This window comes from Parastagonospora nodorum (genome assembly GCF_000146915.1).
Source record: "Parastagonospora nodorum SN15 chromosome Unknown scaffold_13, whole genome shotgun sequence".
NCBI classification, from domain to species: domain Eukaryota; kingdom Fungi; phylum Ascomycota; class Dothideomycetes; order Pleosporales; family Phaeosphaeriaceae; genus Parastagonospora; species Parastagonospora nodorum.
This window is the reverse complement of record NW_001884561.1, coordinates 406,051-419,102: the sequence shown is the minus strand read 5'-3', so window position 1 is coordinate 419,102 and position 13,052 is coordinate 406,051. Positions and strand designations below refer to the sequence as shown.

At 51.0% G+C, this 13,052-nt stretch overlaps 3 protein-coding genes across 3 annotated transcripts in view; all 3 read right to left on the bottom strand.

Moving 5' to 3' along the window:
* The window catches only part of SNOG_08671 (hypothetical protein), a gene marked incomplete at its 3' end in the record, with an annotated part of 3,234 nt that extends 633 nt beyond the window's left edge, over positions 1-2,601 (bottom strand). Inside the window, exons 1-2 of the mRNA XM_001798928.1 lie at positions 662-2,601; positions 28-636 (exon numbers count right to left, since the gene is read on the bottom strand). Coding sequence (XP_001798980.1) covers positions 28-636; positions 662-2,471 — 2,419 coding nt within the window. The 5' untranslated portion in view covers positions 2,472-2,601. The remainder of the gene's footprint in view (positions 1-27; positions 637-661) is intronic.
* A 449-nt stretch (positions 2,602-3,050) lies between these two features.
* On the bottom strand, positions 3,051-7,758 carry SNOG_08670 (hypothetical protein; the record flags this gene model as incomplete). Its single annotated transcript, XM_001798927.1, has 2 exons — positions 3,051-5,974; positions 6,435-7,758. The coding sequence occupies 2 exons, from the start codon at positions 7,756-7,758 to the stop codon at positions 3,051-3,053; spliced, it is 4,248 nt and encodes a 1,415-aa protein (XP_001798979.1).
* A 1,193-nt stretch (positions 7,759-8,951) lies between these two features.
* Positions 8,952-12,606, bottom strand: SNOG_08669 (hypothetical protein; the record flags this gene model as incomplete). The annotated part of the gene is made up of 6 exons (XM_001798926.1): positions 8,952-10,099; positions 10,148-10,312; positions 10,358-11,363; positions 11,439-11,812; positions 11,939-12,407; positions 12,523-12,606. 6 exons carry the CDS (start codon positions 12,604-12,606, stop codon positions 8,952-8,954), a joined length of 3,246 nt encoding a protein of 1,081 aa, XP_001798978.1.
* Positions 12,607-13,052: the final 446 nt, after the last annotated feature.

The following is a 13,052-nucleotide window of genomic DNA, read 5'->3' as shown; positions in this document are numbered from 1 at the left end:
TATGAAATGTATACAAGCGCGATATACCACCTCTCTTCTTCCTGTTCTTCTTTCCCTTGTCCACTTCAACACCAACATTACTTCCACCCCCTTCCCACAACCCCTCCCCTACAAGATCCGCCAGGTGCAACACGCGATGCTGCACCGTTGCGCCATCCCTCCGATTCTTCCCTTCTCTTCGACTACTGCTAATCCTCTCCGCAAACCTCCAAAGCGGGCCGTCGGCGATGATCCCCTTCTCGCCGCGCACTGGTACCCACTCCTCGTTCAAGCGAATCATACTCGGGCTCTTGTCCTTGGGCTTAGTAACCACAATCATGCCCTCGTCTTCGAAGCGCGTGTACGCGTTTTTCAGGGTTTCTTTGTTCACGGCTTCGAAGTAGGACAGGTCGCCTTGGTGGTACAATGTCTTGCCGAAGAGCTGTGCGCGGTTTTGCACGGCTTTCATGTCGAGGTAGGTGGAGGAGGAAGGGGGGTGGGATAAGGGCGGTGTGAGCATCATTAGGCTGATGCAGCCGAGCCAGGCGGCTTCGATGAAGGGGAAGATGAGGAAGAGGTAGAAGTCGAAGTTTTCGCGGCCGGATTCGCGCTCCGCTGGGGTGAGTTCGATCCATTCGATGCGGCCTTTGCCATCCTCTGGATCGGATGTCGGTGGAGGAGCGTGTGATCTTGATGACGTTGTCTGATTCGAGGCCTGCGAGGGTGCGGCGCAGGTTGTAATCGAGGCCTTCGGTGGGGAAGATGAATTCGCCGCGGAACAGCTGCGAGAGGAAGTATACTTGTGAGTGCATGTCGACGTAGGAGATGCGTTGGTATTCCGGGCCGCCGCCTTGTTTGACTTTGGTGTAAAGCGCGGCGCTGACGAGGGATTGCAGGATGAAGAGATGTATGGTCATATTGCGGTAGAAGGAAAGCTGGAAGCGGTCGACGGCGTAGAATGTGTCTTCTGGTAAGCCGGGGACCAGGCCGACTAGTCCTGGGCCGAGCACGTCGAGTGCGCGGTCGACAACGACGCTGGTAGCGAGGTTGCCGAAGTGGGCGACTCTACCGCCTTGTGCCCTTACTCTCTCGCTGAGCCATTCCACGCGTCTTATGAGTTCAGACTTGCCGACGCCGCGCCCACGGAGTGTTAGTAGTACTGTGCCAACGAGCGCCGTTGGCATGACTACTGAGACATCGTTGATATCGGACAGTACCTTGTAGCCCAGTGTTCGCAGGAGTCGTAAGCGATTCTCTTTTGTATCGAGTTGTTGTGGCAGCTTGCTGAAGCGCTCGCGTTGTTCGTCAATGAAGGTGCGTAAAGACCACGGTTCATGAAATCGGACATCAACCCGGCCAAGCTTCAGCGACAGCACAGATGATGCCGAAAGGAAGTCCATTAGGTTCTCCTTGGGTTTTGGCTGGCCGAGTAGCTCGCTGATATAGGAGTCGACTTCAATGACCTTGTCGTACTGCGTCGATACCGGGCATATGATGGCATCCTTGACCCGTCCACTTGCAACACTATCGAGCATATAGCTCAAGATGCCGAATTTTGGTGGCAGAAGCTTTCCCGTCCGGCTCCTGCCCCCCTCCACAAAGCATTCCATATTGTAGCCGGTCTGTAGCAGGGTATCGATGTATGCCTGTACCAGCGTGATGTAAAGTTGATCGTCTCCAAAGCTCCTCCGTATCCACATGGCGCCCGCATGTTGCAAGAAAGACCCGACGGCCGGGAAGTTCAAGTTGTCGCCCGCAACGACCGTCGGAAGCGCAAGTCCAATTCGGTAGCATATAATCTGAAGCGAAACGTAATCGACATGCGACCGATGGCACGGCAGGAAGATGATAGACTGTTTATCCTTGGCCGCTTTCTCCGCAACCGCGCGCAGACGAAGCACCTCCTCGCTAGAGACGTGCACGCCCTGGTGATACGCCCGAGTCAACAGCTGCGAAGCGAACCAATATGCGCCGCGAATGAAGCGCTTGCTCTCCATCTTGCAGATCATGTTGTCCGTCCAGCTGTCGCTGACTTCCATCAGCTGCTCTTCAATCTCCTCTCTCCGCTTCCTCTTTTGGTCTTCCCCCGCCACACCACTGCCCTTCTGAACATCCTCGCCCAGGAGGCCCTCTTTTGCCTCTACCTCAACCCGCTTCGCCGCGAGCTCTCGGACTTTGGCGACGAGCATGGGACTGCTCAGCACTCGGGCCTTCATGTCTTCGCTGAAGCCCGAGTAGAACTCTGGCTGGCCAATGTGATTGTCGAATGAGCGCCACCCGGTGCCTGAGAAGTGCATCGACACTTCGCGTATGAAGTCGAGCGGCGACGAGCGGAAGCGTGCCATGCTCTGGATGAGCCCGCGCTCGGGAGACTCCTCATAGCCGGCAGTGTGTAGGTATACTCGATCGTCCGCGGTTATGCTGAGGTCAGGTGCTTGTTCGGCGGGCGAGGGAGTCGCAGAGTGTTTGCGACTCTTATCTGAGGTCGTCATGGTGGCTAGTGATTGGATTGAACAGCGGCCGGCTTGATGCGTCGGGTTCTATGTGAGCGCGGTTGGCCGCGGAGGTGTCACGGGCAATTGCGTGGAAGAAGCATACAATGAGATTAATAGAGCATTATTGTGTCATGGAGTTGAAGAGTACATAGCATCGTGAAACATGATGGCAGGAGGCACCTTGGAAGAATAAGGTTGGAGCGCAATGACATCGCCCAAGCGGGAGGGCCGATTTCCCCAGGTCGTCACGATCACGCGTCTGTGCCTCGGCTTGTGGAGAAGCCACGGAGACTGCCGCATCATGGCCCAAAGCATTTGTCTCCGGCAATGCATCAACCAAGATTTCTTCAACGCATTATATATTGCCAATTCAAATTAGCAGAGCATCACCTGACCGATTTAGGGTTTCATAAATCTACGTTGCCCGCGTCGGAATTCCGTTAAACCCTCCAGGATGGCCATTCACCGACACAAAACATCCAAGCGAGTCAAATAAAGATTTACATGAATGTAAACCAGGGAATCATGGTACTGCCCATCAATCTTGATTCGCTTGAAAGCTTAGTAGCTTGTTTCCTACACCATCTCAGCCTCAGTCCAAAAGTCTTCCCAATACTTGGCCCATCTGACTTCCAGCTGGACAAGCCACGTTTTGAACGGCACCTCTTCCGTTCCGATTTTCATGATACCACTCTTCATACCTTTCCATCCCTGTATCGGCCCTCTGATGTGCTTGTGGCCCTCTGGGCATATGGTGTGCCAATCTGGCTCGAGTTCACCTTTCTCTCGTGCTATCTTTTTCTGGTAGCACCCCTCGCAAATGTCCATGTCGATACAGTACATGCAGAAGTACGCGCCGCTTGACCAGTCGTTGGATACTTGGCCACAGTAGTTGCAGTAGAAGGAGGCATTCTCGTTTAGGTCTTCGTCTGGATGGTTCATGGTGGTCTTGGGTGTGCTTTCTTCGACAGTGTCTGGCTTTGCGTTCGTAGGAACGCCGTTCTCGGTGTTGATAACGTTTTTATCTCCGCCAGCGCCGGGATCAGAGTCGCCATTGACGAGAGCGTCGATGGACTGGGCGACTGTCGGAGCTTCCTGCTCCACCACAAGGCCATTCTTTGTTTCAACACCATCAACAGGCGCTTTTCCTCCATCACTCAACGCCTGAGAATCCTTCTCCTGGGATGTGTTCTCGGCTTCGCGCTCTTTGCGATGTACTTCTTCGTCTACAATGTACAAATGTGCCGTGTAAGCTATGCTAGCAGCGTCTTCGAATCCTGGAATGCAACGAAGCACTCGCGCCAATCGCCGCAATGCAAACTGGTCATTCAAGCCTTGATCATCACGAAGTTCTTCCACGCAATTCTGGAACCCAGCGTTCAAGCGGTCAGACATATCCAGGGTAGAGCCGAGCCGTCGCTGCATGAGTGCGACGGTAACAACCAAGTGCGATTCGCCAGGGTTATACACGCTCGGCAACACTTCAGCAGGCTTTTCGAGCAGCTTGATGGTCTCCTCCAACGCTCTTTGTTTGGCCCGAGGATCATTGGATGTTCTGAAGTCTTCCACCAATATCTCAGCGAGTTGGTTGCAACCGTCCAAAACGCGCCAGGTCGGTGTTTTGGGGTCATCGATCATTTCTCTGAGTGACGCTCTGGCGAAAGCTACATTGCCGAGCGCCTGGCGGGCGAAAATAGCCGCAGAGGACTGCAGGCGTGTCTTCAATTCCGCAGGCTCAAACGACCAGGTACTGACTGCTTTTTGGGCTGCGTCGTACATATCGAGCATGTATTGGCCTTCACCTGCGCGCATTGCAGCTTCCTGGACCACCTCGGCTGTATCCGAGATCAGATACCAGGTAAGGTCTGTCTTGCTGAGAAGCTTCAAGAGCTTGATGATTGTAGTGAGCTCTCCAGCCTTGTGTAAAGCGCTTGTGATGTCAGGCAAGTTACTCGGAGGCACTTGTGATTTAGTCTCCAGCCTCTCCTTGACCGCATCAAGTACCATTTCCGACTTTCCCAGGAGTGCAGCCACATGCGCCGTGTTTCCAAAGTTGAACGATGCACATGACCGAATGTCATCGTCAACCTGACCCGCTTTGCTCATTTGGTGATAGAGTTCGTTAGCTTGGCAGAAGATAGGGAGCGACTCTTCAATGTATTGCCGTTTCTTCTCTTCGTCATTCAATTCAACCTTGGTTCCCAGCCACCACAAACCTTCTGCTTTGCACGCTAGCAACATGAATTTCTCGGATGTATCGATTGTGTCATCTTCAAGCCCTTTGTCGAACTGTTTTAGAGATGGTTCGTACAGTCCACAGAGGTCCATTGCCATTCCAATGCCCCTGAAGGACGAAGAAGTCTTGACTATGTCCCAAAAGCAGTTGGCAACCACCTCGAAAGATCGCGTTGTGAAAGTATTGTCCTCCTCCACGAATTCTACGAAATAATCTCCAAGAGTCGGGCTCTGCTTTAATTCAGGGAGATTTCGACCCTCCCGAAGTGCAGCATGAGCACTGACGAAAGCACTGTATGCCTCTCCTTTGTTACTGGAAGAGAACCAGTTCTTGATGTGTTCACGGGCTAGACCGATAAAGACACGTAGTGGCTGTTGGGCCAGCGGCCGGAACCAATCCAAGATACCGTAAGGCAGTTGATTTGGAGGCAGGGGCATGGCGCGTTTGGCCCAGGCCGACAATGCAACAAGCACTTCTTCCTGAGGGATTTCTTCGCCATTGAGAATGGTCTTGGAGCCTACAGCGAGCAGCTCCAGAGGCTTCAGGGAGTCGCTCTTATTTGTGAGGACACTGTAGATGCTCTCGATAATGAGCTTGGCCATATCGTCGCTGATGTGGTCATCTTCACCAATTTTGATCTCTAGTAGATGAGAAAGCCACCACCTAGCAGCGTAACTCAGCAATTGCTGTCCAGCGGGTGTCTGGTCTTTCTCCGGTGCTGTCAAGATGGTAGCGCACGTCCGGAATATTATTGCCTGCGCCTCTGTAGCTGTGCATCGCAGACCATCTGGGTGATCTTGAATAGCGCTTCGGAAATAGGCTTTGAGGGATCGTTCTTGGAAGCTCAAGAAGTTACTCGCATCCTCTGTCCGGCTCACAGCGTCTTCATCCCCTTCGCTGATTCGTTCTTCATCTCCACTGGAGTCGTCCTGCCCAACTTCTGCCCGATCTCCTGAAATGCGGAGAAGTCTAGATAAGCGCCCATCAAGTTCCTCCTCGATGCTGATTGCGTTGTCCTTCTTGAGTATTCCTATGAGCATATTCGCTTCTGAAACCGTCATTTTGGTCTTCATGTATGCTAACCACGCGAGTAAGGCTCTCAGCAACTCTTGGTCTTCTGAAGTACGATTCTTCTGGCATTCCTCGAAGAGCATGCGATAGAGGGCCGTGGTACTCCCGGGTAGGTTTTCTAGCTCTTTCTTGATGGGCCCTTCGCGACCAATGGCATTAAGTCGGCGCATAGTATGGTCAATGTACACCAAGGCTTTGGACGTTGTCAGCACAGACTTCAGGTTGCGTTTCTTGTAGCGTGTCTGCGTCTAGGAAGAGATCCGCCCATCTTTGAGCTTCATGTACCGCTCGAGACTTACAATCTGCTTTTTGCATCACCTTCTTACGTATCGTCTTCCGTACTTCGAGCCTCAGCTTCCGCAAACGAGATAAGGTCTTCGTTCTAGACCAGGTAAATTTGCGCATGTCATGTATCATCCTGTCGCGGCTCAGCTCGATAAATTGTGGTTTTAATGAAGACAAGTCCTGCTTCTTCTCCGGGTCACACGTGAACTGTACGCGACGTTAGTCAGCAGCTGATGGGATAGTCCTGCGAGATCGAAAAGTTCAGAGCATAGCGTGGATACCCCTTAATACGTAAAGAGGAGAAAATTGACTTACTAATTCACAGTTAGCGAGTCAATTGAGCGGATTGGAAGTCTTTTGTGTCATACCTATGACTTGAATCGTGCATTGTAGGCTCCTGATCTTTGTCAGTAGCTCTTTGAACACTGGAAAGTCCTCCTCATCAATCTGATCAATCCCATCCAGAACCAGAATCAACCGTCGATCAGACTCCTTGGTAAATCTTGTTTCTATCAAGAGCTTCCATGCGTCTTCGTTCTCTTCAAGGCGAAGGCCATATGGATCATCTCGTTGCAAAGTGCTTAAGACCTCCGTACAATATTGAGCATCTTTCTTTGCAGCGCGGATCGCACAGTATCGAAGCATGTTGTTCACTGACCGCATTTCAAAATGCTCCTCGTCGAAAGGAAACCAAGTGATGCATGTCGTAGATTCCGCGGAAAATTGTTGTTCCAGATAGTTGAACATATAGTAGGCGAGAGATGACTTCCCCATACCAGATTTCGCGCTCACACAAAGAATGCTTTCTTCCTCATCGATAATTTGTCGAAAGGCCGCATCTTGTTGGACCCAATCAAAAAGTCCTTGAATGCCAGAGAGCTGCATGTCAGCTAAACGCTCACTGACGCCGCCCTCAGCCTGGTTTTTGAGAAGGTTCCATAGTCGCTCAAAGTTCACCGGCCTACTGGCACCGGACTTCATGTTCCGCTGCTTGTCCTTGTTATCCTTCGACTGCATCTTGTCTAGCTTTTTTGCTATGTCATTTTGGAGACGCAGCATCTCTGTCCCTGCAGTTGCGTTATTGATTGACGTATGAATCAGTTGTTGCACTCCTGTTTCGGTACGCATGGCGACGCTGAAAGTTTGCTGGCTCGTTTCCAATGTCTGCATGGACATGGCCGATATTCCTCCCAACTGGCCTTGAATGGCTTTGACATTTTGATTGGTCGATCTTGCATCCTCGCTGATCTCGATTGTCGTTCTCAGCGTCTTCATGATTATCGCAGACTCTAGGTCTTGAAGGCTCCCCGTGAGCTTTTCGTATGCGGCTTGTAGTTCGGGGTCTTTGCCGTCAACTAAAGCTTTCGCCCATTTAGAGAAACGGCCCTTCGCACAATAGGCGCGTGCTATCGCAGAAAGCTTCAGGAGCGACGAGAACACGGTGACGACGAAGATCTGAAAGTCTCTCTCGGCCGGAATCTTGTCTTCCAGTAGCGAGAGGCGCTTCAAGAATGATTGCATGATGCCAAAAAAGCCCTCAATCATATCGTAATCATCAGAGATGTGCTTTGACGCAGTCATGACGAATGTGAACGCGGTCAAGATGGCTGAACTGGGAGGGAAGGCAGCACTTGCGGCGTCTGCTACGTGTTGCGCAACGCCTTGGATAATGTCTGCATTGCTTGAGATCATGGTCCGAAATCTGTCGAGCTTCCCTTTGTCATGTCGGAACACTGCAAAGTTTTCCAATTGACGTTGTTGGTCCATCTGAAGATTGCTAGGTTAGCAACAAACACCTAGGATGTCCGAAAGTGGTCATGTTCCTATTCAACAAGATTTGGAAGGTAGGAAACATCGGTTACCATGATAGTATTGACGCTGCGCTGCATATTTAGACGGCCGCGCATGTCGATGTCCGTTACTCGCTTGTAATCATTCAATGCCTCCTCCCACAACGCCGCGATATCGCTCTGCGGCTGCAAAAGCGCCATACTGAAGATGTCGCGCGGTGGACTTCAAAACGTCTAAGCCGCTTAGCAAGCAGAAGTGAAGGTCACGGATGCGAAGCTCGAAGCACTCCGCATTCGAAAGCAAGATCAAGTCAGGAAGGCTCGAAGCGCACCACTGAGTTTATGATACAAAAGCTATCGCAGTTCCGGTCAAGCTTATGGCATCAGCTCATGCAGCCATGTCGAAGAGCCATGTGCACTTTAGCTTGTTGGCCCCCATGTTTTGGCCCCCAACATGTCGAGACTTCGACATGCTTGAAGAAAAACAGATTCCCTATGCACATCGAAAAGTCAGGATTGAAACAGAAATCGTCGTGGCCGAAAGACCACGAGGCGCCGATGATGAGAAAGGTCGTTGATTCTGCTCATCGCCATGGGCTGAACATCCTGCCGCAGAGCTGCTTGAGGCAGGCGGTGCCTAAAGACGCGGGCTTGCGAGTAGGACGCTAGTCAGCCCCACTCTGGTGGGGCGCCGTCTTAACTCCTGTCCGCCTCGAAGAGCTGAAGAGGCAGTCTGTATACATTCGAAAACTCCGAAAGGTTTAGACAAAGGATCTTGGATGGACCAGCATGTGTGTATATACCCCTTTACGACCTCATTATGGGTATGCTCCAGAAGATATGGTATCAGCTCATGTCGTGTCGCGTACGTGCGGAGCGCGCCACACCGTTTCTCCCTGCCGCCCTTGCACTCTAAAAAATATTGCAAGGCTGTTGTTGATCGGTGTGGTGCACTCGCTGCTTTTATGCTTCACTTAGACTACCTCACCAGTACAAGAAATGAAATTCAGGAGCTAATAGCTGAGCAGCTCAAGATGGAGATACCATATCTACCACAGTCCAAGCTGTCCCAAGTCCCCGAATGCTGTACGGAGCTTAATCTAGCCAGATTATCCTCTCCTCGTCTTTCCTAATCTTCACCCACTCTTCGGCAGCAAGATCACTGAACTGCACCACACCGACTCTACGAAATGCATTTCCATCTCTTGCTGGCAGGTCTCTATCCTGCTTTGCGACTCGGTGAAGACATGCATTCAGGGCACCAACGCCCCAGCGCAACATCTGTAATTCTGTCTTCCGGGCCGCATAAGATTTGCTTTCCTGAGAATCATACTTGTATGAGTTCACCAAGTAGGATACCTGTTCCACGAGTCTTGATCGAGTAAGCCGCCGGTAGTCATGAGTTGACATGAGCACCAGTGCACTCCCGGCATAGGTCGTTTCATCATCGCTCGTTTTTTGAGCGACGAGTGGCAGAAGGTGAAATTTGAAGAGCTTGAATAGGGCCTCAGGAGGGTCCTCGTCCATTATCACATTCTGTCTCTGTGCAGGACCAGTTTCTGCGCACTCGAACGTGAAGGTTCCATTAACCGATTGCCTGTAGAGCCGTCCGGGGATGAGGTAACCTCGCACGGCTAGCGAGTCAGACGCCGCAAACTGAGGCTGCATGTCCCTATTGATTGCTTTGTCTTTGAAATCGGAGAAGCTGAGTGGGGCACCCTCGTGATTCTTGATAGTGTAGCATCTTTTCGCCACAATGCGATCATGGATCTGGACGGGCGCGTTCACCGAAGCCCATGACCAGCTAGGAAACACAGCCTGTAAAGAAGCCATTCTAGATTCCGGCTTCAAGGCTTTTACCTGCCAAGCTAATTGCTCGTGCAAAGCGATTGACCACAGCCCGCAACCATATTGGTTTACAGGTTGCAGATTGTCTCTCACTAGCTTTGCAACACTCCAAATCGCAAAGGCCTTGTCGGCTTGGTTCGTAAGTTCGCAGGAAGTGTAATTCAGCACAGCAGTCTTCCAGAACGATTCCAACGAGTCTTCTACCACGAGACTTGACTCATCTTGATCGGAATTCTTCCGTTGCAGTCGACCTCGCCAGCGACGATCTGTTGTGGCTGTTGCAGATAGTGCGAAAGGTAGACCTTCTGGCAGGGTCTCACAGGCACTGATTGTACTACAGTCCCAAAAGACTTGGGAGCGCGTGAAGTGGATGATACGAGGAGAAAGCATTCTCTCTGCACGGCATCAGCAATCATTCGTCGAACGAGCACGTTTTTTTTTACCTTGGAACACCCAGCCACGCGTGTAAATAGGGCTCCGGAGTAGATCCTTTGCCCAGAGTTCTTTATCCAAAACAACCCATGGTTCATCGACGTTCATGCCCGACAACAAGTTGTCAGGGCGGTCTCTGAACAGTCCGCCCTCTCCATCCCGCGAGTCTGCAGCGACTATATTGCAGTAGGAATTTTGGTATACTAAGTGCATGTATTGACCTTCCTCTCTGAAATCTCTGTCCTTGCCAGCTTGGCAGATACACAAGGAGTCGATCCAGATGTATTTCATTCCGATATGTTGCGCAACTTCGATTGCTTGCTCGAAGTTCTTGTTCCCGAGATCAGACGCCGTGAAGCCATCTCCCATGAGCCGAGTCTTGTTCTCTGTCGTAAGTCTCAAGAACGTTGGTTCGCGTCCCCAGCTATGACTGAGTGTAACGTAAGGTCCTTCTTCCTTCTTCTCCCTCTCGATCACCCGATAATGTCCTATGATTCCTGTGTCGATATCTACGAGTCGTTTGGGTACATATGGTTTCAAATTAGGACGTTTGCAGTCAATGTGCCCTGTATTGCACGTGTCCAGCCACTTTTTGATCTGCGCACCAGTGTGTTGCAGAGTAGTGGTCGCCCCTAAGTTGTTTGCGCTTGGTGAGAACCCGAGTTCCGACTTCAGCATGAAGACGAATCTTCTAAATGTCGGTTTCGCATTGCTATTGTCGGCTCTCAAGGTCAGGACCAGGTGGTCGTTAGAGTTTGACGTCCGTCCCATAGTTCGTCTTGACCAGTGGAGATCTAACACATTCACAGACTTCTCTGCCATCTCTTTATAGGCATAAACACAGACTGGGCATTTTCCATCTTGGTCTTGATTCACCCAAGTTCGTACTCCCGAGTTTGACTTAACTCGAAATATGCTGTTTTGGCAAAGTACACATAGGCTCGCGGGCTCTCGTAGTATGGCGTCGACGACACTCTTGCCTGAGACTTCGCTCAGTCCCTCTCTTGCGCTCTGCTCTCCGAGCAGTTCACCCTTGGGCCCTTTACTGTCTTCCTTCCTCGCGTCAACAGTTTTCTCGAAGCTGTGGCTGCGATCAAGATTTCGTTCACCTGCCCTGGCCTGGCTCAGGTACTGCTTAGCTAGAACTAAATCCTGGTTGTAGTCTTCTCGGATATACCAGCCCAGGTCCCTGATATAAAGAGTGATTCTGCGTCTGTCCGGCTCTTGCTGATCAGATGGCATTGTACCACGTAAGATGTAAGAAGAGAGAAGTCCACGAGCGGACCGAATTACTCGACGTACAAAGGGATGATCACTACTGGTGTAATCTGGTCTAGAGCTACTTGCGCCACTCAGCACATTCTCAAGTTCATTGACTGTCATCGGGCCCCATGCTGCTACCATAATGATGGCTAACAGCGTTTGGTACCTCTGGGCTGGTTCCAGAACGTTGATTCGCTTGATCTCTGCATCGAAAAATGCGACGACCTCCCGGGGAAGTCGATCAGTAGCCGACAAAATGGCTCGTGGCCCTCCAAGATCGCGAATTTGGTCGAGCCGCAACTTGGCAAGATTGATGTTGCTATCACTGGGCTCGCAAACTGTTTCGATGACATTTTCCTCAATCTCAACTCCATATTCAGCCTCCAGATCGGTACGTACGAAATGTCTCAGGGCTGAGGGTACCAGATCAAGCCTCATTTGTATCATATTGTAAGGCTCAGACATGACGTGACTATCGTCATAGCAGTGTTTGCCCTCGTTTCTACAGTTGTCGCAGAGATCATATGGGCAAGACTCACACGACCAATAAATCTGCAACCCGTCTTCCTCCTCACTTTCTGGGCTTCCACGTTTACAGTTGTCGCATTCCACTGGCCAGGCTAGCGGGAAAGAGTCAAGTTCGGACGTAGCATTGAGAAGCAGCAACTTCAGGCCTTGCGCTTCAAGTGGACCTATATTCTGGCGTAGTCGTTCCTGTATTGATTTCTCAAATCGGTCATGGCCATCTATAATAAGATAGACTCCATCCTTGCTGGTAAGGTGATCGACCAAGACCGCGTACAAGTCCTCGAAGTCTATCCCTGATGACGAAATATTGATAGCTTCAGTTTTGAGGGATCTATCGTGGTTGATGAACTTGTTTGATTGAAGAGGTCGATCGATAGAAGACGCGTGGTACTGCAGGGAAGTTTCTGTCTTAGCAGTCGGAAGATCGTCGTCGTGGACATGAATGAGCGCAACGGGAGCTGCCTCTTCTCTTCGCAATTGCTTTGCAATGAGAGCTGCGAGAGTGGTCTAAATTTGGAATGTGTCAGCCACAGTCTCTAAGCGTTTTGCTGTGTGTAATTTGCAAAGAGCACTTAGGTTGCATGACTGACCTTACCACTTCCTGGGCCTCCCCCAATGTGTAGCTGCCAACGGCGATTTGTTTGCTTCCAGGCTTGGAAGCGAGGGTCCTGCAGAACATTTAGGAATATTTCTACATGAACATCGACTGGCAGTGCGAGCTGCGCTGTTTCTCTATCACGTTCCATATTTGGTTCGTCTGGTAATCTTCAGAAGTACCTGGAAATTGGGATAGCTAGAAGAAAACCCACATACGATCAGCTGCAAGCTTTGAGCTTTTCTGTATAACAGACGTATGTAATTCGAAGAAGGTGGGCACCTAGGCATAGACGAAAAGCAAGGCAGCTTTTAGGCAAGACCACCACCACGAATCTCCATGCGCCCTGTGGGCTGCCATGTTCCTGGCAATATCTGACAGGGCTGAAACAGAGGCGTTCAGCCTCAATATTCGAGCGCGACAAGCGCAAGATGAGGTGTCTATTGCCGTCCCAATCATTCCGGGCTGCGCTGCGGTGATTCGCCGAGTTGGACTTGGCCCCCAATGTCTTCCACCCGCAAGCCCACCAA